Source organism: Myxocyprinus asiaticus, chromosome 25 (genome assembly GCF_019703515.2).
Source record: "Myxocyprinus asiaticus isolate MX2 ecotype Aquarium Trade chromosome 25, UBuf_Myxa_2, whole genome shotgun sequence".
NCBI classification, from domain to species: domain Eukaryota; kingdom Metazoa; phylum Chordata; class Actinopteri; order Cypriniformes; family Catostomidae; genus Myxocyprinus; species Myxocyprinus asiaticus.
The window spans coordinates 20,698,036-20,720,076 of record NC_059368.1 but is presented as its reverse complement, the minus strand read 5'-3'; the positions used below and the strand labels follow the sequence as shown (position 1 = coordinate 20,720,076).

The window sequence follows — 22,041 nt, the reverse complement described above, 5'->3', positions numbered from 1 at the left end:
GTTCCTGCGATGGCCTGCTGTCGATCAAGATGCAAAGCGTCCGCCCCCATCTGCCCTTTCACTGCTGCAGCTGGCCGCCTCGCGCTGCTCACTGCAATCTGTGCTGGAGAGGCCGAAGGAGCGACAGCTTCAGTGTTCACCCCGGCCTACGAAACGCTTATGACGCTCGCCACCAAATAACACCAACAACACGAGGTGAGTTTGGGCGTACTGGGATATGAGATTTCAATACATTGTGTATTATGTAGTTTCACTGCTTAACACGATCTTGATCCGCGATGGTTAATTGCGCGGTCGATTTCGAAAAGCGGCATGTTTGCGGAAGTGACCGCGCGCTCCATGTTTAGCCGCCCCTGTTATATGCCTTTATATTTCATGTGTTTGTTTCCAAAATATATTTCACTCTCACGTACATTTTGTCGACACGGTAAACGTTTGGAAAGTGGAAGAGGCTGTTTGCAGGGAAGTTGACTAGCCAGCGGACCCGTTTGAAAAAAAAAAAAATGAAAATGGCTTCCATCTTTGTCGTCTCAGCAGAGAGGTTTATACCTTTGTTTCTCCGTCTCACATGTCAGGGAGTCTGTGAGTAACTTCCTTTTATCTTCATGCAGTGGATCATTGTCCAACGAACTTTCATTTTAAGAATTGGGGTGTTTATTTAACTGTTTTTATTTTGTTACTTACCCAGTAGCGCACTTTTTGACCACGTCAGTGCGGTGGGGGAGGGGAAGTGAGTCTGGCTGGGTGGAGCCTGTAATGATTCATTCACTGCCTTTGCTGTAAGTTTGACTAGTTTAGATTCCAGCTACTGGAAGAGTTATATAGTTTATTTTTCTTTGATTGTTTTGTCTCACAACTTGCCATATGAGTGATTCACACGAAATCCGTTAAGAAAATGTCCTGTTCCTATTTTACTTCAAAAGTAAAAGAAACAATTGAAAAATTAAACATTTAAAAAGTGAGGCCTGTTTAGATGTGGTTTATTAAAAGGTTTTCTTGACAGTTGCACCCAATTCTCATTACTGCAACATGAAAAAAGGTCATTATGATATTCTCGTTTCCGTAACTTGAAATAATTTATTAATATATATATATATATATATATATTTGTATTAATTTTTCTCCATATTTGGAATGCCCAATTCCCACTACTTAGTAGGTCCTCATGGTGGCGCGATTACTCACCTCAATCGGGGTGGCGGACGACAAGTCTCAGTTGCCTCCTTTTCTGAGACCATCAATCCGTGCATCTTATCACGTGGCTCGTTGTGCATGACACCGCGGAGACTCGCAGCACGTGGAAGCTCATGCTACTCTCCGCGATCCATGCACAACTTACCATGTGCCCCATTGAGAGCGAGAACCACTAATCGTGACCACGAGGAGGTTACCCCATGTGACTCTACGTAAAGTTCTCTTTAGGTACTGCCTTCCATTTCTGCTGATTTTACATTTAAAAAAGTTATTGTACAGCAGCGTCTATTTTTTACTGTAATACATGTAAAAATTGTACAGTAATGAGAATCGTCTTTAAAGCAATAGTAAAAGTAAAAAAATCCTGACATGTTACGTTAATGAAGAATTGGTATGGTAAAATGTACTTAAGTGTCCTGAAAATAATGTCACAATGCAAAAATCATAATAGTCCTCAATGTAGGCCTAGTCTTAATTTTATTTAGGCAAAATATAATTTCATATTTTCTTTGTATTAATTTGGGCTTAAAAATGACCAGGACATCATACAGGTTTTGTGAGATTCACCCATATAGAGTTTTCTCAAATAATTGCAAAACTGTTAGTCATATAGACTAAAAAAAAAACATTTTTATATGTAAATAATTGAATGCAGTGCTGGTATGCGAAATGTTGGTTGTAGTTTTAGTTGCAGTGGATGTGTGTCAGCTTGCGCTCTGGTCTCTTTTTCCAACAGTGCTGGGATGTCACCCATGCTTCAGGTAGGCAAACCACCATGCCCTTAATATATCTGGTTAACAATGTGGTTATGGGTTTAAAGTTTTTGTGTGTGATCTTGGTAACCGTCAAGCAAATCATCTCCATTATGTTAAGTCATCCCTCTTAACATGAAATGACTTTGCAATACATGTGGTGGTTTTTGTGTGCTTGCATTCAATGGATTTGTTGGTTTACTTGTTTTGCATAGAGTTTGATGTGTAAAATGTAACTCATTACCATTGTTTAGCTATCGTCCTATGTCTTTCCACCTCTCACCTACCCATTAGTCTTTTTACAAAAGTTGCTGATCAGAGGTCCCTGTGCCCCCTCCCAACACACACACTCATACACACGCACAGTCACGCACACAAACATTCAGTCGGTCAAGAGCTGGTGTGATGACAAGATTATGTACTTTGTCATGCTGGTTGGTGTCATGTGTTTTTTTTCTGTACTGGATACATTTTTGTTACTTTTAGGCTCCCGTTACCCTGGTTGGCTGGCCACGGAGACAGGGAGTCCTCGTCTCAGTACTGTGGCTCTCCACATTAGACTTACTATTTGCGGTATCTACTTTCAACTCAATTTTTATTCATATTCAAAGACTTGAAGCACAATTCCAACATTTTGTTAGCCAAATCATTTGATGTAGTGTTTGAACAGATATTGATAGTTTATAATTCCTAGTTAAAAATCCATTATCTTGCATACTTTAGGTGCCTGTGGATTGACCTTGAATGTGAGATGTGATCTGTGGCCTCAAAATATTCCCAGATGTTTTGATTGAAGCTTGTAAATTTTGTTACTTTTGAATTATTTGTCAATTAGACTTCAGCATTTTTTATTCATAATAGTAATAGTAGAATCTAATCACCAAGGTCTCTTATGAAATTGCAGGATCTATATACACCATTTTATATAATTCTAATATGCGTGTTATTAATTACACATTAGCTAGTTATTAACTTTTCATTATAATTATACATGTATTCTTTTTATATTTAATATAATCTCTTCAGACATTTTTATTCTATTTAAGTGTTTTAAGAGAATAATGTAACTGTATTGTTTGTATGCTCTTCTAATAGGCTAAATGCATTTTGCATAAACAACCTTGATTTTACACTACTTTGACATTTTGGATTAGTTCTGTTAATGATTTATCATTTTTATTAAATGTAACAGAAATTTGCTCAACTGGATTGCTTTTGTTCCCCTAAATGGGAATGGATAAATGTGAACTGATCCACCCTATCTCCTTTTCTTTTCTCTAGGGTAAACATGTTCTCCAAGGGCATTAAGCGTAAATTTTCTGATGGTGGTGAAGAGATATCAGACGAAAGCCTGGTAGGAGCCAGAGTGGCATCCTCGTACAGCTTGCAACGGCAGTCGTTACTGGACATGTCCCTCATCAAGCTGCAGTTATGCCACATGCTGGTGGAGCCCAACCTCTGCCGCTCAGTTCTCATCGCCAACACAGTCAGGCAGATTCAGGAGGAGATGACCCACGATGGCAGCTGGCAGGTGGTCACTGAAGCTTTCTGCAGTGCAGGCCAGAGCCCCTCTGAGCGCTTAGTGGCCACCGAGGTCCTTTGTCGGTCACGAGAACCAGACGCAGAGCCCAAGCTCTTTTCTGTCATCAGCTACGAAGGTTGCCGTGAAGAGGAAGTGGTAGCTGATGAGACACTGTGCTCTGTTTCAGTTAGCAACACTGTCTCTAACGTGTATCTGGCAGGGAGCATGGGCCAGTGCTGGGAGAGGGGTGAGATCAGTGTTGTAGAGAGGGACGAAGAGGTCCTTGAAGACTCTAGGCTAGGTTCAGGAGAAGATGAGGAGATCGAGGAAGAGGCTTCCAGGCAGGGTCCAAAGACCATGGGACAAGTGTTTGGGACGTTTGAAATAAAAAACGGTTCCCCGGGTCCAGACTCTGCTCTTGAGGAGTTATTCTCAGATGTGGACACCTCCTACTATGACCTGGACACCATGCTTACTGGCATGCAGAGTGCACCCAAGATGGGCCCTTATGACCTCCTTGACAGCTTGGCACCTTCACACAGTTCCCCATCCATAGTGTCCACCCCAAACTGTCGTTCTGACCTTAATGAACTGGATCATATCATGGAAATCATTGTGGGTTCTTAGGTTAAATCCTTTTCAGAGACTTACATGCTTGTCTTAATGTTACTGGCTTGTCTGCCTTCTATGGAAAGCAAGTTAAATCTGGAGTCCTTTCAGGGAAAAAAATTGATGTCTTGTGAAGGAAGGCCTTGATTTTATGAGCTGACCATAGGTATTTGCATACTCTTTGTATGTTTTAATGTTTTTTTCCTCTGTATTTGTCTGTCCAGACATGCTGTTTTGTTTAATTTATTTGTTAAACTCATGACACTACAGAGAGCAGAACAAGATGTATACAAAAGTTGTAAAACTTGAGATATTTTCATAAGGAGACAAAAGTTTGTCTAAATTATGTACATAAATATATATTTTTAAAATAGATTCTGCTTGTAATATGTTACTGTACATTCTGTACATGTTCTACAAATTGATTTTAACCGAAGAGATTAGATTCTTATTATGTGAAAGAGCAGTCTTCCGTTTATCAAATCCAGAAACTGAAGGAACTTCATTCAATGGTCGAATTTGAAAAAGGCAGCAAGGATATATACAGTGATGCATGTTTTACATTTACGTGCTCATTTGCACAAAATATTTTTTTTCCTCATAGTTTGATTGCAGTTGGCTGTCAGTCAGCTCAGCCGTAGGTTTTGTTTGTTGATCGATGTCAATGTTATATTTGTCTTATCAACAAATGAAGAATAATGGGGCCAGCCCATTCTATATTGTGACTTAATTTATTTAATTTATTTACTGCAAATGTTGAGTGTTGGCTGTGGTCAAACTCAGGGTGGCTTTTTAACTCTAGAGGACTTAATGGGCCTCATTCACCAAAGCCTTTTGCTCATACGAAATCTGGAGTGTATGGGACGCTGTCACAGTGTTTGGTCAGTTAGTTTGCATCAATTGTTGGTTTAAGTATTGGTTTTGAATGAGTTAACTGTAATATGGTAATATGGGTAAACGGCTTAAGTATGTCTGTCTCTTAATCCTTTGGACCCCTCATAATAAGAAAGCATTTGTCTAGTTCTATGCATTGAGTGTCTTAACACACTTTCTATGCATGAAGTGTTTAAAGATGCATTTAGTACAGTATTCATTTTTAAAAATATATTATTTCAGAATGAGTCAACAAGAGATGGTTTTATTTTACCTGACAGTTTCCCCCAATGTTACATAAATTATTTGGTTTTGTCTATTTTTTGTTTTTTGCATAAACTATGTTTGTGCAAATCATAGGTTATAACACGTGGATAATTATGTTTTCGTCTACATTGTCTCACACTTAAATTCCAAGAGGAGAAATTGTTTTTATTGTATGATCTTAAACTAGTATAGAGTATAAACCTTTTATATGAGCATTGTAGCTTTTTTTTTTAAAACATTTTTTAATAAAAGGTACAACTTTGAAATATTTATTGTGTGATTTCTTATGTATCCAGCCATTAACCATGGCATTACCATCAAACATGTTCATCAAGGTCTGTGTGGATGCAGTGGTGGCTGAGAAGTATACGCCGATCAGCCACAACATTAAAACCAACTGCCTAATATTGTGTAGGTCCCCCTCGTGCTGCCGAAACAGCGCTATCCCGCGTCTCAGAATAGCATTCTGAGATGCCATTCTTCTCACCACAATTGTACAGAGCGGTTATCTGAGTTACCGTAGACTTTGTCAGTTTGAACCAATCTGGCCATTCTCTGTTGACCTCTCTCATCAACAAGGCATTTCTGTCCACAGAACTGCCGCTCTCTGGATATTTTTTATTTTTGGCACCATTCGGAGTAAATTCTAGAGACTGTTGTGTGTGAAAATCTCAGGAGATCAGCAGTTACAGAAATACTCAAACCAGTCCATCTGGCGCCAACAATCATTCATGCGATTATCTAATCAGCCAATCATGTGGCAGCAGTGCATAAAATCATGCAGATATGGGTCAGGAGCTTTAGTTAATGTTCACATCAACCATCAGAATGGGGAAAAAATTTGATCTCAGTGATTTGGACCGTGGCTTGATTGTTGGTGCCAGACGGGCTGGTTTGAGTATTTCTGTAACTGCTGATCTCCTGGGATTTTCACGTGCAACAGACTCTAGAATTTACTCAGAATGGTGCCAAAACCAAAAAAATATCCAGTGAGGGGCAGTTCTGCAGATGGAAATTCCTTGTTGATGAGAGAGGCTAACAGAGAATGGCCAGACTGGTTCGAACTGACGAAGTCTACGGTAACTCAGATGACCGCTCTGTACAATTGTGATGAGAAGAACAGCATCTCTGAGATGCGGGTTGGCGCTGTTTTGGTGGCACAAGGGGAACCTGCACAATATTAGGCAGTTGGTTTTAATGTTGTGGCTGATAGGTATAAGATTTGCTGTGGCAAGATTACCCAGTTACTGAGTTAAGATTTAAGAAATGGTTTTGGTGTCTCAAGAACTTTATTCTTTAAATCCTATCGAAAGATTTCAGCATATTCTATTGTTTTGTATAATGAAGGAACATTTTGGCTTGTCTACAAATCAGAGAGACAGTGTATAGCATGAAAAATAAATGCACTTTATTAATAATGCCAAGAAAACAACATATATAGTAACAGCCACAAAACTTAAGTTGTCTGAGCGTGAAGTCTATGTCAAGGACTCAATTTTGCACTGAGCAAACTCGCACAAGTGATGTCAACAGATGTGGCTCAACGAACGTCCATGTTTAAATCCCTCTGCTCCAACTACATGATATTAGACTGCATGTCAGAAAGTGTTTTGCAATCCAACCCCAATAGTTGTGAGGAGGTTTTATTATCTAAACCTGACAGAATGAACTAAAAGGCATCTTTACTAAGCAAATATTTTACCATAAATATATCAATGGTGACATCTTTGGTAGTACTCATTAAGCATTTAGCTTTCTTTCAACAGACATGGGTTTATTGTCAAATAAGTAGCAAATGGAAGATAGCAATCCACAAACGTGCCATCTTCTGAGCGACTATTCCGTGCTTGCAGCCAGTGCTTCACACGGTCACGTTTTCGATCTGTGTGGGTATTTAAACGGGATGAATGTGATAAACTAGAGAGGTGGGGCAGAACACTGGGGACAGAACACGCCAATCGGGTGCCGTTACTAGGCGGGTCTGAGAGCGCATTCGACCAATCATAGCCACCCCACCTGACGACCGTCAATCAGCTGAGCTGCTTTCCTGTTGTTTCTACAGTGAAGCGAGAGCTCTGTGCTCGTGCCTGTATGACAGTGACTGAGAAACGCAGTCGGTCGCGTAGTTTTCCTCAAAATAATGTTCAGACTTTGGACCAGAAACTCAACACTGAGTTTAGCGACCGTTTTAAACACGCGTATGTCTTATTTGCATCAGGCAAGAGAATGTAGCGACCATTCGAGGACCGCGGGCAAATTAATTTCTTAGTTTCATAAAGACTTCGCCAAGTACGGACTAGCTAACTGGCTAATTCATTGCGCATCACAGTGAGTTTAGCCGCGGAGGCTAGCAGCGCGCGTTCATTTTGCGAGTCGCTAAACAACGAAGCAACTCCAAACATAATGGTATGGGTCAAAGGGATATCACAAAATACGATGCGTCCATGAAAAGAAAAAACGGAATTCCCACTTTCTCTATGTGTCGACTGGATGTGAAGAAGGAAGTTGAGCCCGGCGGAGGAGATGGTGCCCTTTCCTCGTTAAGGTAACGCGACTTATTTAGCCATAAACTCTTTTTCTGGATGATCTGCTTAGAGGTCTTTTACGTATTATTTCGTTTTTTAAATTGTTCTTTTATAACTATTCGCTCAACAGTTCAGTTCTTTCCTGCTTTACGTAACATCTTCGAGTTTATGTTGATGATACTTGAGCTTGTGTGGAGGTTTCTCCGTCCACACTTGTGTCAATATAACTGGAGGACTACTTGCAAAAAAATAAATTAAATAAAAATTGCTATGAGCCGAAAACACAGACTTTGATATACCGCCATTCTCAGTTCAAATCTTTCGTGTTTGCGTAATGGGGTCGATTTGGCCACACTGTGATGTTTGGACCCGACTAACGTTCACTCGAAACGTGAACCAATTTGCATCGTCTTGTTAAATAACTTAAAAAGGATGTTCTTTAAACTTCCCGTGGTCATTTGCTATCTTCGCCAAGAAATGTAAAAAAAAGAAAAAAAAGCGAGAGAACAAAAATTCTCTTCAAGACTGTTCAGCTTTTATAAAGTTTAAAATTTCGTGTAATATGTGATCCTTATACGCGAATCGAAATGGTTGATTATATGTTTGGCATAATGCTCTCTTGGTGCCGACTCGTGACGAAGAAATTAAGGAGTGATCTAATCCTAAACTTAAGTGCAGTTTCAGTATATAGCGACCCCTCGGAAGTGAATTCCATAGTTTGCAGTGAGTGAAATGGCAAGACTGAAGACATGTACAACTGTCAAGAGCTGTGTCGATATATTGCTTAAAATGAGCTATAATATTACATGTACTAAACTACTGTACTGTATACCATGCTGCAGAGTTAAAGGTATTTTGTGGATAACTTTGTACAAATGCTCATATTCAAAAAGAACACTAGCCAGAATAAAGTAACCTTCTGTAAATGCTTTTGTTCATTGTTTTGATCAAATCAGGGGGTTATGATTTTCATGTGTTTCACTTGTAGACAGAGATGCTAACCCTCTCTGTTTCTACTGTGAACAGTTTACAAAGAGTCATTGCATGAGAGGACAGGCACAGAGTGGGTGCTTTTGCCAATAATTTTGCTAGTAGTAGGAGTTATTTAAAGATAATTTGCTTTAGGTTTTTTCACAATGCATCATGTGTTGCCTGAAGATCTGAATGTTCGAACCAGGGATGTTTTTTTAGCCCTTGGACAAGATAGCCTACTGCTGTAACAGGGCTGATCAAAAAGTTGCAAAAACTTGCTAGTTGACCTTTACTTATTTTCTTGCTAAAGCGAATGACATCAACTTCAAAATCTCATTAGCCCCTTTCACACATGCAGCCCTTTCCAGAATGGCAATTAAAGGTTAATTTCCTACACCTGTGGCTTTTTAAATTGCAATTAGTGTCTGTGTATAAATAGTCAAAGAGTTTGTTAGCCCTCACATGGATGCACTGAGCAGGCTAGATACTGAGCCATGGGGAGCAGCAAAGAACTGTCAAAAGACCTGCGTAACAAGGTAATGGAACTTTATAAAGATGGAAAAGGATATAAAAAGATATTCAAAGCCTTGAAAATGCCAGTCAGTACTGTTCAATCACTTATTAAGAAGTGGAAAATTCAGGGATCTCTTGATACCAAGCCAAGGTCAGGTAGACCAAGAAAGATTTCAGCCACAACTGCCAGAAGAATTGTTCAGGATACAAAGAAAAACCCACAGGTAACCTCAGGAGAAATACAGGCTGCTCTGGAAAAAGACAGTGTGGTTGTTTAAAGGAGCACAATACGACGATACTTGAACAAAAATTAGCTGCATGGTTGAGTTGCCAAAAGAAGCCTTTACTGCGCCAGTGCCACAAAAGCCCAGTTACAATATGCCCGACAACACCTTGACACGCCTCACAGCTTCTGGCACACTGCAATTTGGAGTGATGAGACCAAAATAGAGCTTTATGGTCACAACCATAAGCGCTATGTTTGGAGAGGGGTCAAAAAGGCCTATAGTGAAAAGAATACCATCCCCACTGTGAAGCATGGTGGTGGCTCACTGATGTTTTGGGGGTGTGTGAGCTCTAAAGGCATGGGGAATCTTGTGAAAATTGATGGCAAGATGAATGCAGCATGTTATCAGAAAATACTGGCAGACAATTTGCATTCTTCTGCACGAAAGCTGCGCATGGGACGCTCTTGGACTTTCCAGCACGACAGTGACCCTAAGCACAAGGCCAAGTTGACCCTCCAGTGGTTACAGCAGAAAAAGGTGAAGGTTCTGGAGTGGCCATCACAGTCTGCTGACCTTAATATCATCGAGCCACTCTGGGGAGATCTCAAACGTGCGGTTCATGCAAGACGGCCAAAGACTTTGCATGACCTGGAGGCATTTTGCCAAGACGAATGGGCAGCTATACCACCTGCAAGAATTTGGGGCCTCATAGACAATTACAAAAGACTGCACGCTGTCAGTCTGAGGGTATGCAGACTTTTGAACAGGGGTCATTTCATTTTTTTCATTGTTGCCATGTTTTGTTTTATGATTTTGCCATTCTGTTATAACCTACAGTTGAATATGAATCCCATAAGAAATAAAATAAATGTGTTTTGCCCGCTCACTCGTGTTTTCTTTAAAAATGGTACATATATTACCAATTCTCCAAGGGTATGCAAACTTTTGAGCACAACTGTATATATTATTTTACTTATGGATTATTTCCTTTGTTGCATTTCTTTCAGAAGATGTCAAGTTTCTTGAGGAAAGATTATAATAGAAATAATAATTCTAGTAAACATCAGACTGAAATGTGGCATAATGTGAAATTTTCTCTGTTTAATAAATAACAGACTTTAAATAAGGGCAATTAGCCAGTCAGAATTAGATTTCAACATGTTTAAGATTGCCAGATTTCTATAGGTGATATCCCCCAATCAAATCTTGACACTTGTACAGTTTGGAAATATTCTGCCAGGGTGACGCTTCAGTCATGCAATCTGGCAACCTTGAGCACACGAGCTCTCCACAGTGAACAGATGACGGTTTTCTGAAAACATTGTAAAACAGTTATGTCGGAGTTTAGCATGAGTTGATTTGTCCTTCCTAGTGTTTACATGAAACTTAAGCCACTGAAGGTAATGCAAGTTTTCACATTTTCAAGCACTTTCAAAAATGGCCAAGAGAACAGTTCGAGGAAATATTTTGTCTTAAAAATAAAAAAATAAATAAAAGAGAACAGAAGGTGAGGTACTGCTATGACGAGCGTACAGTTACAACATGTACATTTTTTTTAACGCAAACAATTTTCAGGATTTCTCCCATAAAACACTTTTGTGTGTAGAACAACTTTTTACACCACTGTTTAAGCATCCTTCATAAACAGCCCAAACTTCCTTTACTAGATCGGTTATTGGAGTAGAAAATAATGTGTGTCTGCGACAGTGAGTGAGCGATCTAGATAAATAATGTGGATTCTTTTCACAGAATTCATCATAAAATGCAATAACAAAATGTAATATTTGCATATTATCACTCATGTTTGTCCAGATCTATTAAATTAAAAATAAATTAAAAAAAATAATAATTTTACATAAACTTGAATTTACTTGAATATGAAAATGTCATTCGGTGTCCAGTCTCATTAAAAGCTGAAATTCCTGCAAAAAGAAATGTTGGCAAGGCTAGTGCAGAATAATCTTTTATTGTTATTTCTTAAAAAAAAATAACAGTGAAACAAAGCAGTTAAAAAAACAGTTAAAAAAAGCAGTGAAACAATTGTGTTTTAAAATATGATTCATATTTAAAAATGCTTTTGTCCACCAAATCAAAGTCATTGGGTGAAACCAACATGTAGGTAGTTATTTTGTTGTTTATGTTGACCATAAAAACCATAAAACAGAGTGGAAACATTTAGGCTCTCAAGACTGAGCCTGAAGTTTTAAAAAAACATCTAATATTTATTTTGACATTGTAACAGTGAAAGGATGGGCAAGGAAGAGGCGGGAACCGGCTGAACAGTAAACAAAGTTTAATGTAACACACATGCAGCATGGCCGCCTCTCTCGAACTGGCATCTCCAGCTCCCCTTTATGTCGCTCTCCCACTGATTCAGCGCCGGCCATGCACCCTCACGGCCCGGCCATGCCCTCCTCCTCGTCACAGACATTTTTATGAAAAGGCACATTTTTGTTCATGTCATGTGGTGTAACCTTGAGTAAACTTGATATTTTTGACTCAAAAAGTACATTGACAAATGTATTTGAAAACTTTTTGGAAATTAATGAAGTTGCTTATACTCATGTATTTAAGGTGAAAAAGTATTATACTTTTTACTTGATGGTTACACCACATGACAATTTTAAAGTTATAAATATTAGTGTAGAAAATGCTATAAAGGTTTTTCAAAAATTTATGAATCTAAATTGGACGCAAAGATAACATATCTGAGAACTTGACAAGTGTTTTAAACTAGATTTTTAAAAAAGATTTCTCATTTTAACACCTTGGACAACCTTATTTTACACACATACACTTCTGTATGGAAATGGCTTAAGGGCAGAATTATTTTGCGATAAACTCAAACTTATGCAACAAAGTGTTTTTTTTAAGCATGACATCACACACACCATTTTTATCAATAAAAGACCATTTGAATGGAAACGTGCAGAAGACGGCAAATTTCGCAAAAATGTTTTTACGCAGTTTCACTGTTGCGAAAAGTGGATGGAAACTAGGTTAATGACAGTGGAACACTCTCACTTGCCAGAAATGCAGCCAATTGCTTTGCTTCCGCTTTGCAAAATAAGGTGGATAGAACTGTATAGCTGATGACTTAATAACAGTGAAGCCTCTGCGCCGCCATATTGCTTTGCCCAAAGATTCCAGTGTCCCTATTGACTGATTGAAAAATCTTCACTTTTCAGTGAGTATACAATTGTCATTCAGTTACTGATTTTTATATCTGAAATCTGCCTGTACATCCCTACAGTGCAAATGTCCCACACATGTAATTATTTAAAGTCGGGAATTGTTCCTGTTTCTTGAAAGCCAGAGTGAGTTATGTATATCTATATCAAACAGTATATACCTCTAACAAACTTCAGTGGCAAACAGATCAGCTGAATGGAAGCATGTTCACTGAATTACGATTTAAAAATTCCAATTTGACTTTTAAGGACCCTCCGGGGGAATGACGTGTTGTCACACCAAAACATGCAAAATTTTCAGCGTTTCTTAGGCAAGGCAAGTTCTTTTTTTTTTAATGAAAAATCTCAAGAAATGAGAATCAAAAGTAATAAAATGAATTAAAAAAAAATACATAAAAATTATTAAAACGAATAAAGAAAAAGAATACAGAAATAAAATTATGCAGTGCAATCAGTAAGTGTAGCACAGTGCACAGTAAATGCACAGTTAAACAGATGTGTTTTCAGTCTGGATTTGAATGTGGCTACTGTTGGAGTACACCTGACCTCTACTGGAAGCTGGTTCCAGCTGCGGGTTGCATAATAGCTAAACGCTGTCTCAGCTTGTTTTGTCTGAACCCTCTGTATGTCTAACTGACATGATCCTAATGATCTGAAAGGTCTGTTAGGTTTATATTCAACAAGCATATCTGAAATGTATTTATGTCCTAGGCTATTGAGCGATTTATAAACAAGTAATAGTACTTTAATTCTAAACGTAACTGGAAACCAGTGTAAAGACCTGAGGTCTGGAGTAATATGCTCTGATTTTTTTGATTCAGGTGAGAATCCTGGCAGTGGCATTCTGAATGAGTTGCAGGTGTCTAATGGTGTTTTTGGGAAGGCCGGTGAGGAGTCCATTGCAGTAGTCCACCCTACTAGTGATGAATGCATGAACAAGTTTCTCTAAGTCTTGACTGGATACAAACATCTAATTCTGGCTATATTTTGGAGATGATAGGAGGCTGATTAGTTATTGCTTTGATGTGACTACTGAAACTAAGGTCTGACTCCAAAATGACACCAAGATTCCTTACTTGATTTCTTGTCCTTAGACCCTTGGAGCCAAGGTATGTGTTTACCTTGGGAATTTTGCCTTTGTTGCCAAATATAATGACCTCTGTCTTGTCGTTGTTTAACTGAAGGAAGTTTTGGCACATCCAATGGTTAATTTCATCAATGCACTGTGACAGAGGGTGTATGGGGCTGTAGTCATTTGGTGATAGGGCTAGATAGATCTGGGTGTCGTCTGCATAGCTATGGTATGCAATTAGGTTCTTTTTCATAATTTGGCCTAGTGGGAGCATATACAGGTTGAACAGGAGTGGTGCAAGTATTGAGCCTTGTGGGACTCCACATGTCATGGATGTCCACTCAGATTCATAGCTGCCTATGTTCACATAGTAGTCGATCCCTTCTATATAATACCTGAACCAGCTGAGGACCATTCCAGAGAGCCCTACCCAGTTTTCCAATCTGTTTAAGATAATTTTATGGTCAACAGTATCAAAAGCAGCATTGAGATCTAATAATACCAGCACTGATATTTTGCCTGAATCAGTATTTAGCTGAATATCATTAAGGATCTTTGAGTGCCGTCTCTGTGCTATGATGCGGTCGGAAACCAGACTGGAAATTGTCCAAGTAGCCATTCGAGATTAAGAATTTGTTCAGCTGATTGAAAACACACTTTTCAATGATTTTGCCTATGAAAGGAAGATTTGAAATTGGTCTGTAGTTGTTCAATATCGAGTTATCTAGACTGCTCTTTTTATTTTATTTATTTATTTATTTTTTTAAGAAGGGGCTTGACAACTGCAATTTTCAGGGACTTCGGAAATGTGCCTGAAAGGAGTGACGCATTTACTATTTCTAACAAATCTTTTTCCAGACATTTAAACGCATTTTTGAATGATGTGGGGAGTGTGTCAAGCAGGGGTGTAAAGTAACGAATTAAAAATACTCATGTTACTGTAAGTAGTTTTTCCCAGGAATTGTACTTTAAGTAGTTTTAAAATTGTATACTTTTACTTGAGTACATTTTAAGTGCTGTAACTGTACTTTTAATGCGCTATTTTCCCACCGTCTGTGTTCGCTACTTCCCTGTCCTGATTTTATTTTTATCCATCAACGTGATTGGCTAGGGAGAGTCTCGTGGCTCCCATCAAATCACACATAAAAAAACTTGAATGGCAGCTGTAGATCTTGCGCCAACTGTTGGATGTGGTGGATGCCTCAAACACATTTCAACACCTGAACATCACAGCCGCACCTGAAAGGGATTTTCACAGTGAAAAAGGCCAATTGCTTGACTGTGTCATGTGAGTTTAACTTGCTCAAGCCAGTTATCAGTATTAATCCTGCCTCTAATTTTAAGAAACATATCAAGGTAAATTTCATATTTCTGATTACTAGATTCTGTGTGTCTATAATGTAGCCTGTAAATTAGCTTTCTATCACTGAGATTATTGGGTTGATGTGAGAGATTAAGGCAATGTTATCAATAGAGCTGGGCGATTTAAAATAATCTTTAAAAAAAAAAAGAAAAAAAAAGTAATTTTCTATACTTATGTTCTACATCTAGAACAGGGGTGTTCATTACATCGATCATGATAGAAAGACAACCACTGGTTGGTTGATCTAGATAAAATAAAAAGATTGACTTTTTATTTCCTGACGTCTGTAGCTGCGTGCTGTTTGATTGACAGGCGGCTAATGTTTGTGCGCAAATGCGGGTACGCACCTAAATGGTCAAATACACTTTATAATTACGCCAATGCCTGTCTTGGTGAGGCATTAATGTAAACGCAGTCGGTTTGGTCTAAAGTGAACGTAAACATTGGGACAAAAAAGCATATTTGTATCAAAATGTCTGACTTGAAGTGTGCATGTTAGCGAATTGAGCACTGTCTAGTAGGCTGTCATATAAAGGCTGTTAATCAAACAACAATAACAAGGAAATGAGAAAATCACTACTTTTGGCTGAATAACTTGAGTAGCTTTAAAAGTATTAATGTAATGGAATAAAACAGTGACATTTTTAATACTAATATTTATTAAATGTATTGTTAGTTTTTTTAATAATACTGACCCCTGATATAGTGTGTTAATTTGTATAATAAATTACCAGGAAAGTAGAGATGATCAAATAATTGATAATTATGCTTAGCATTTATCAAGATTTTACTAATGCCTGATAGAAAAGTATCAACTTTTGTAGAGCAATACTTCAGGCAGAACATTCCACCAGTCACAAAGAAAATTGTGCATCATGCATTAGAATGAGAACACAACTATTTCTGGGCTTAAAAGATACAAGAACTAAATCAATGTGGAACATTGTATCTCAAAAGGAGGACAGTGTGGCCCCACATGTGCTACTTAAAGAAATTGTTCACTCAAAAATGAAAATTCTCTCATCATTTACTCACCCTCATGCCATCCTAAATGTGTATGACTCTCTTTCTTCAGAACACAAATTAAGATTTTTTAGAAGTAAATATTTTAGCTCTGGAGGTCCATACAATACAAGTGAATGGATGCCAAAATTTTGACGCTCCAAAAAGCACATAAAGGCAGCACAAAAGTAATCCATATGACTCCAGTGGTTAAATCCATGACTTCAGAAGTGATATGATAGGTGTGGGTGAAAAAAAGGTCATTATTTAAGTCCATTTTTGCTAAAAGTTCTTGATCTGTTTCTCACCCAACCTATCATATCTCTTCTGAAGACATGGATTTAACCACTGGAGTCACATGGATTAGGCTACTTTTATGCTGACTTATGTGATTTTTGGAGCTTCAAAATTTTGACACCCATTCACTTGCATTGTATGGACCAAAAGAGCTGAGATATTCTTCTGAAAATCTTAATTTGTGTTCTGCTGAAGAAAGTCATTCACATCCGGGATGGCATAAGGTGAGATTAAATGATTAAAAATGATTAAATGATGAGAGAATTTTCATTTTTGTGTGAAATATTCCTTAAAAGCCCAATGTGGCCCCTGTACCAAACAACTGATTTACCGCCTCTATTGTGCGGGACGTGACCCTGCTTTTTTTTTTTTTTTAGTGTTATTTGTTGTTGTTGTTGTTGCATTCCTTTCATTGTTTTGAACATGTTTTATGCGCAACAATAACTCTCTCAGTCGGAATTAAGGGAAATTTAGACCCTACACATAATCTGATTTTAATGTAATTGTTTCATACATTATGATATTGAAAATAACTTTCATATTTTAATTTCTGTAATCATGTCGCCCTTTTATCGGTGCATTTCTTATCATGAAGAAAATTGGCAATACACAGCTTTATTAATAAGAGAGAGTTTTTTTTTTTTTGTGAGTTAAAGATGGATTGAAGTGAACAGAAAGGTGAGAGAGGGTAGTCTTTGCCCCATTATACATTGCAACAAAATACGTCTTTGATTTTGTTTTGGCTTGTTTTCCAATATAAATATCTAAAACTTAATATACATTTTCTTTAGCAGCTGTACTGCAGAAGTAAAAATTGTTATCTGAGAATGTTGAATATAATATTTAAAAAAATATATATATATATTTTAAATATCTAAAAATCCTTTAAAAAAAAAAAAGATGCATTCACCTGAGAAGCAGCATATAAGATATTTAGACTTGCTTTTTGAAAACAGGTCATGAATATAAGTATATTTTGTTTTTACTGCACTCGCTGAAGTATAACCATGTGAAAAAATACACTTATATTTAAGATACCTTCTCTTAAAGCAAGTCTAAATATCTTATATGTTGATTCTCAAGTAAATGTATCTTGTTTTAAGGATTTTTAGACAATTTTAAATGGAAAACAAGACAACACTTGATAACAATAGTATTTTTTGCAGTGAATTTCTTTACTGAATTAAACTTAAAAGTATTTTTTCCCCTTTAATTCAGTGATTTTCATTTAGAGGTATTTTTAAAAGATGATTTTGTCCTCTTTATTGTTAGTAAGCACGTTTAATACAACCTTTTACGTCAGGGCACAAGCTGAATAATCGGTTAAGAGTTCAATAATCGACCGAATAGTCGAATAATCGTTAGATTAATCAATTATAAAATAATCGTTAGTTGCAGCCCTAATTGAAAGACATCTTTAAATATTGCAGATAATCCTCCATTTGTCCTAATAATGATTCATTGAGGACTGTTGCACTGCAGCTGTTATCTAACCAGGTCTCATTTAGAAACAAAGTCCAGGTTGTTTGTGGTGATGAGGTATTTGACTAAAAACAACTTGTCCTTTAGTGAGAAGCTGTTTAAAATTGCTAACTTGATAGTATCTGTTTTTGGCCCCACAGCAATGTCGGATCAACGCCTAATTGGCAACAGATTAGATCGGTTTGCCATACGTCTTGAGAAGGCCTTAGTCTTCCTATCACTTAACATAACAGATATAGAAAAAGCTACTGGCACAGCGGGTTCCTGCTTGTTTTGTAAACATTTGTTAGTGTTGCTGCTACCTTAGCGGGGACCTGACACATATCACTGAGAGCTGTTATCAGTTGTTTGCTGTTCACCGAGAGCAGAAGGAGGACGATGTGTGCCCTGGCATTGTGGCAGCGGCCGGAGAGCTCTCTCTGAGGGAGGGGGAGGGTGGGTGAGCTGGGCCTGCAGGCTTTGGTGGTAGAAGGGGCCCACCGTTTTTGGTTTGTATCTGGGGGCTCGCAGCAATGGAGTGGGAGAGCTTTCTTCCAGCGTATACTAGTTCCTCCATTTTCTCTGAGAAGCTCAGAAGTGGCTCTGGTGTTTCTGGAGGCTGAAGTATGTTATCTTGGCTCCCTTGGCTTTTTCCAGGAAATCGTCCTTGGATCCTGTATCTTGGAGCAGTTCTAAGTTGTCACAGTCTGACTGTAGTATGCTCTGTGTGTGAGGCTCACCGTGGATTGTGTCTCTGAGCAGTGGATGTTGTGTCTTCGCTGTGTTATTGTGCGATTTGTCAATCAAATGTCCATCCAGGTGCAGAAGTGCGATCCTGTGGTCGTCCTGACACTGCGGTAGTGTTTGTGTGCCATTCAGGTTGGGTGGATTTCTGGCAAGTCATTTCGGTCTACTTTGTGCATGACACAAGTCATTTTTCCAACAATTGTTTACAGACAGATTTTTTCACTTTTAATTGACTATATCCAGTGTTTCCCACACAAAGACTTTACTTGGGCGGGCCGCCCAGGTATATTAATGGCCGCCAAAGTATATTTGGCGACCCATTTTTATTTTTGTATTTTTATTTTTTTTATCCGTCCGAGAGAACAACGGCATCTGCGATCAATTAACTAGTGGACAATCTCCCCTTGCTCTACCCTTCCCGTACCTGTTTGTTCTGCTATCGCGAGAAGGGTCTATTGACATTCGCACATACGCTGCAAAGAAACGCAGAGAGAGAGAGAGAGAGACGTTCTCCGGTATTACGTTAGAAGACGCGGACACTGTGGAAATTTTACAAACACGGACCAGGTAAAGCAACTCGTTCTTTTCTCCTTATTTTGTAATTGTTCTGACTTTGGTAGTAGCTTCAAATTCTATGAAAGAAAGTGGCAAGTATGCTGCGTTGGTAGCTACAAGACTATTCAGCACACATAACATACACAACATGCAGTAAAGTTGTTTTCTTTTGGGGCTAAGGCAGTTAGAAAGACACAGACTAACTTTAGCTAAGGTTAGACTACAAATATTTCATGCATTTACTCAGCAGATATGAGTGTTCAAAAATATTTTGAGAGAATACAGCGTGTGGATGAGGAAGAGAGATGCACAACACCACAGGTAACTTAGCCATCGTTAGCGTTTAGCGTGAAATGGCAATAAATAAATGCAAAAGCCTCAATTACGTGTGTCAGTTAATTTGATGTGAAATTACAATTGCAGTCAACAATGAAATGAAATGCAAAGACCAAACTAAGATTCAAGCTTGTTCTCAATTACAGTCGGTCAGTGAAGCTGCTGGCACAAGTAGTGAGCGTTTTTTTTTTTTTTTTTTTTTTTCATCTGTTTTTCAGGTCAAAACTGACCTGAGAAACAGACTGAAAGGGGAGCACCTGGCTGCATGTTTGCGAATATCGATAAATGGGCCAGCACCAGAAGCGTTCACACATGCACAGGTGCTGGAGCTCTTCTTTGAAAAACCTAGAAAGATTAAGTGCTCTTACGAACAGTGCAATCTATGTACATGCTGTTTTTTTTACTTTGTCTTACTCTTCCCATGTGGGTAGTTGGTGGGGGGTGTTGGATCTGTGAAATATATTATGTGAAGTTAATATAAATATTCAAGAAATCAAAATATTGTTAAAGGTCATGCATTATTTGTTGTTTGTCACATGTAGTAGACCATTTTTGTGCCGGCAGGTAATGCCAGCCTTTTCCACAGGCTACCGCCACAAATATATTTCAGATCTGTGGGAAACACTGATATCACAATTCCAGTGGGTCAGTAGTTTACATACACTGTTAACTGGGCCTTTAAGCAGCTTGGAAAATTCCAGAAAATGATGCCACGCCTTTAGACAATTAGCCAGTTACCTTCTGATAGGAGGTTTGCTGAATTGGAGGTGTACCTGTGGAGGTATTTTAAGGCCTACTTTCAAACTCAGTGCCTCTTTGCTTGCCATCATGGGAAAATCAAAAGAAATCAGCCAAGACCTAAAAAAAACAATTGTGGACCTCCAAAAGACTGGTTCATCCTTGGGAGCAATTTACAAATGCCTGAAGGTGCCACGTTCATCTGTACAAACAATAGTATGCAAGTATAAACACCATGGGAACACGCAGCCATTATACCGCTCAGGAAAGAGATGCATTCTGTCTCCAAGAAATGAACGCAGTTTAGTGCAAAAAGTGCAAATCAATTCCAGAACAACAGCAAAGGACCTTGTGAAGATGCTGGAGGAAAGAGGTAGACAAGTATCTATATCGGCATAACCTGAAAAGCTGCTCAGCAAGGAAGAAGCCAGTGCTCCAAAACTGCCATAAAAAAGCCAGACTACAGTTTGCAAGTGCACATGGGGACAAAGATCTTACTTTTTGGAGAAATGTCCACTGGTCTTATGAAACAAAAATGTTTCTGATAATGAAGTCCCCACTATCAGAGTGCTGGGCTCGGCTGTGGTCTTAGCCAAATGCCCCTGCCTGCTTGACCGTGAGCACCTGCCAGCTGCAATATTAGCTGCTGGCTGATGTGATCACATTTGGGGTTTCTTCCTCCACATTCGTTAATGGTTCAAATCTATTTACTAGTTTTGGGGTAGAAGAATAACAGTATTGGTTAGTCGAGTCATATCTGAAGTGGAAGCTGCAATATGCGATGCTTGTGACTGTCTGATATGTCGAGCACATTTGGGGCTAGCTCCCTTTTTATGTCATTGATGAAAGTGAGAGCTAAAACCAGTCACTTTTCAGTTTTTCTAAGTTCAGTATAGCCTGTCGAGGAACATTAGATTCACAGGACTCACGGGCTGTAGGCTGAGGGGGTCCACAGTGGTGCTCTCCTGTATGTTCCATCAAGGGTGGCAATACTGCAAGTAGTTTTGTTTCAAGAAATACGATCTTTTGTAGAAGTCTATGGCAGTTTGTGCAGCAAGTGGAGTTTGATCTGAAAGGAGGCATTTTCTTTCTCATCTGTCTGTGTGAAGGCATTTGTGTTGTCCCTTTTCAGGAATGTAAACTGCCAGTAGTAGAAGGCTGGTAGAACGCTTTCACAGTAAATCCCCTTTTTGTAGTTATATTTCAGTCTCAAAAGTCTCTGGTTGTAGTGCCAAATTAGGTCGGTTTGTGCACTGTGCTGAACTTCTGATATGAAAATTAGAGATTAAAATGCAAAAGCAAGGGAGACGGGACAGTTTTGCCACATCTATTGATGAACATTTGCTGCATAGATATGCTGCACACTGGGGCTGGTAGATGCTCTGACTTAGCGATCCACATATATCTTCTCCCTCGTAACGAATATTATCCATAACAAGCAAATTAAACATGATTGTCACTAGAGGGCAAAATGCGACTGTCATATTTAGTGGTTGGAGACCATGAAATGGTCAGTCATTGAGACTCTATTGCAGTTAGGGCACATCAAGATGACTGCTCGAACACTGGCTTCACCTCCTGTTGGCAGTTTACTGTTGCATCAGCAATCCAGATCTATATACATTGTGTGAAATTATCCCAGATTTACGCCTGCTTGGTTTACCAGCATTACGTCATCATGACAGTGGAGTTGATATACTGGATAACATTACACAGACAACAAGGTAAGCAATTTTATCACACTAGAGTTATATTAAAATGTATTATGCTTAAGTACTTTTTGAAAAACTGTGTATTTAATGTTTTGTTTATTGGACCATTTTAC

General features: G+C 38.5%; 2 protein-coding genes across 12 annotated transcripts in view; both read left to right on the top strand.

Annotated features, from left to right (window-relative positions):
* Window positions 1–49: 49 nt before the first annotated feature.
* On the top strand, window positions 50–5,477 carry cdca4 (cell division cycle associated 4). 9 transcript variants are annotated; one of them, XM_051655414.1, is made up of 5 exons: window positions 82–582; window positions 689–779; window positions 1,931–1,955; window positions 2,433–2,519; window positions 3,228–5,477. In XM_051655414.1, exon 5 carries the CDS (start codon window positions 3,235–3,237, stop codon window positions 4,093–4,095), a length of 861 nt encoding a protein of 286 aa, XP_051511374.1. In that variant the 5' UTR covers window positions 82–582; window positions 689–779; window positions 1,931–1,955; window positions 2,433–2,519; window positions 3,228–3,234; the 3' UTR covers window positions 4,096–5,477. The 9 variants fall into 9 exon arrangements, with proteins under 9 accessions (XP_051511377.1, XP_051511381.1, XP_051511374.1 ...); XM_051655416.1 differs by having other exon boundaries at window positions 106–195; XM_051655420.1 differs by lacking the exon at window positions 2,433–2,519.
* A 1,814-nt stretch (window positions 5,478–7,291) lies between these two features.
* The window catches only part of si:dkey-177p2.6 (uncharacterized protein LOC568712 homolog), a 39,080-nt gene continuing 24,330 nt past the window's right edge, over window positions 7,292–22,041 (top strand). Inside the window, exons 1-2 of one of the 3 annotated variants that reach the window (XM_051654980.1) lie at window positions 7,654–7,762; window positions 21,752–21,940. Coding sequence is in view for 2 of the 3 variants with exons in the window: in XM_051654977.1 (XP_051510937.1) it covers window positions 20,307–20,589; window positions 21,883–21,940 (341 nt within the window). In the remaining variant the exon portion in view is untranslated. Of the gene's footprint in view, window positions 7,763–18,418; window positions 20,590–21,751; window positions 21,941–22,041 lie in introns of those variants that run through there. The other 2 variants (XM_051654977.1, XM_051654978.1) reach the window with 2 other exon arrangements.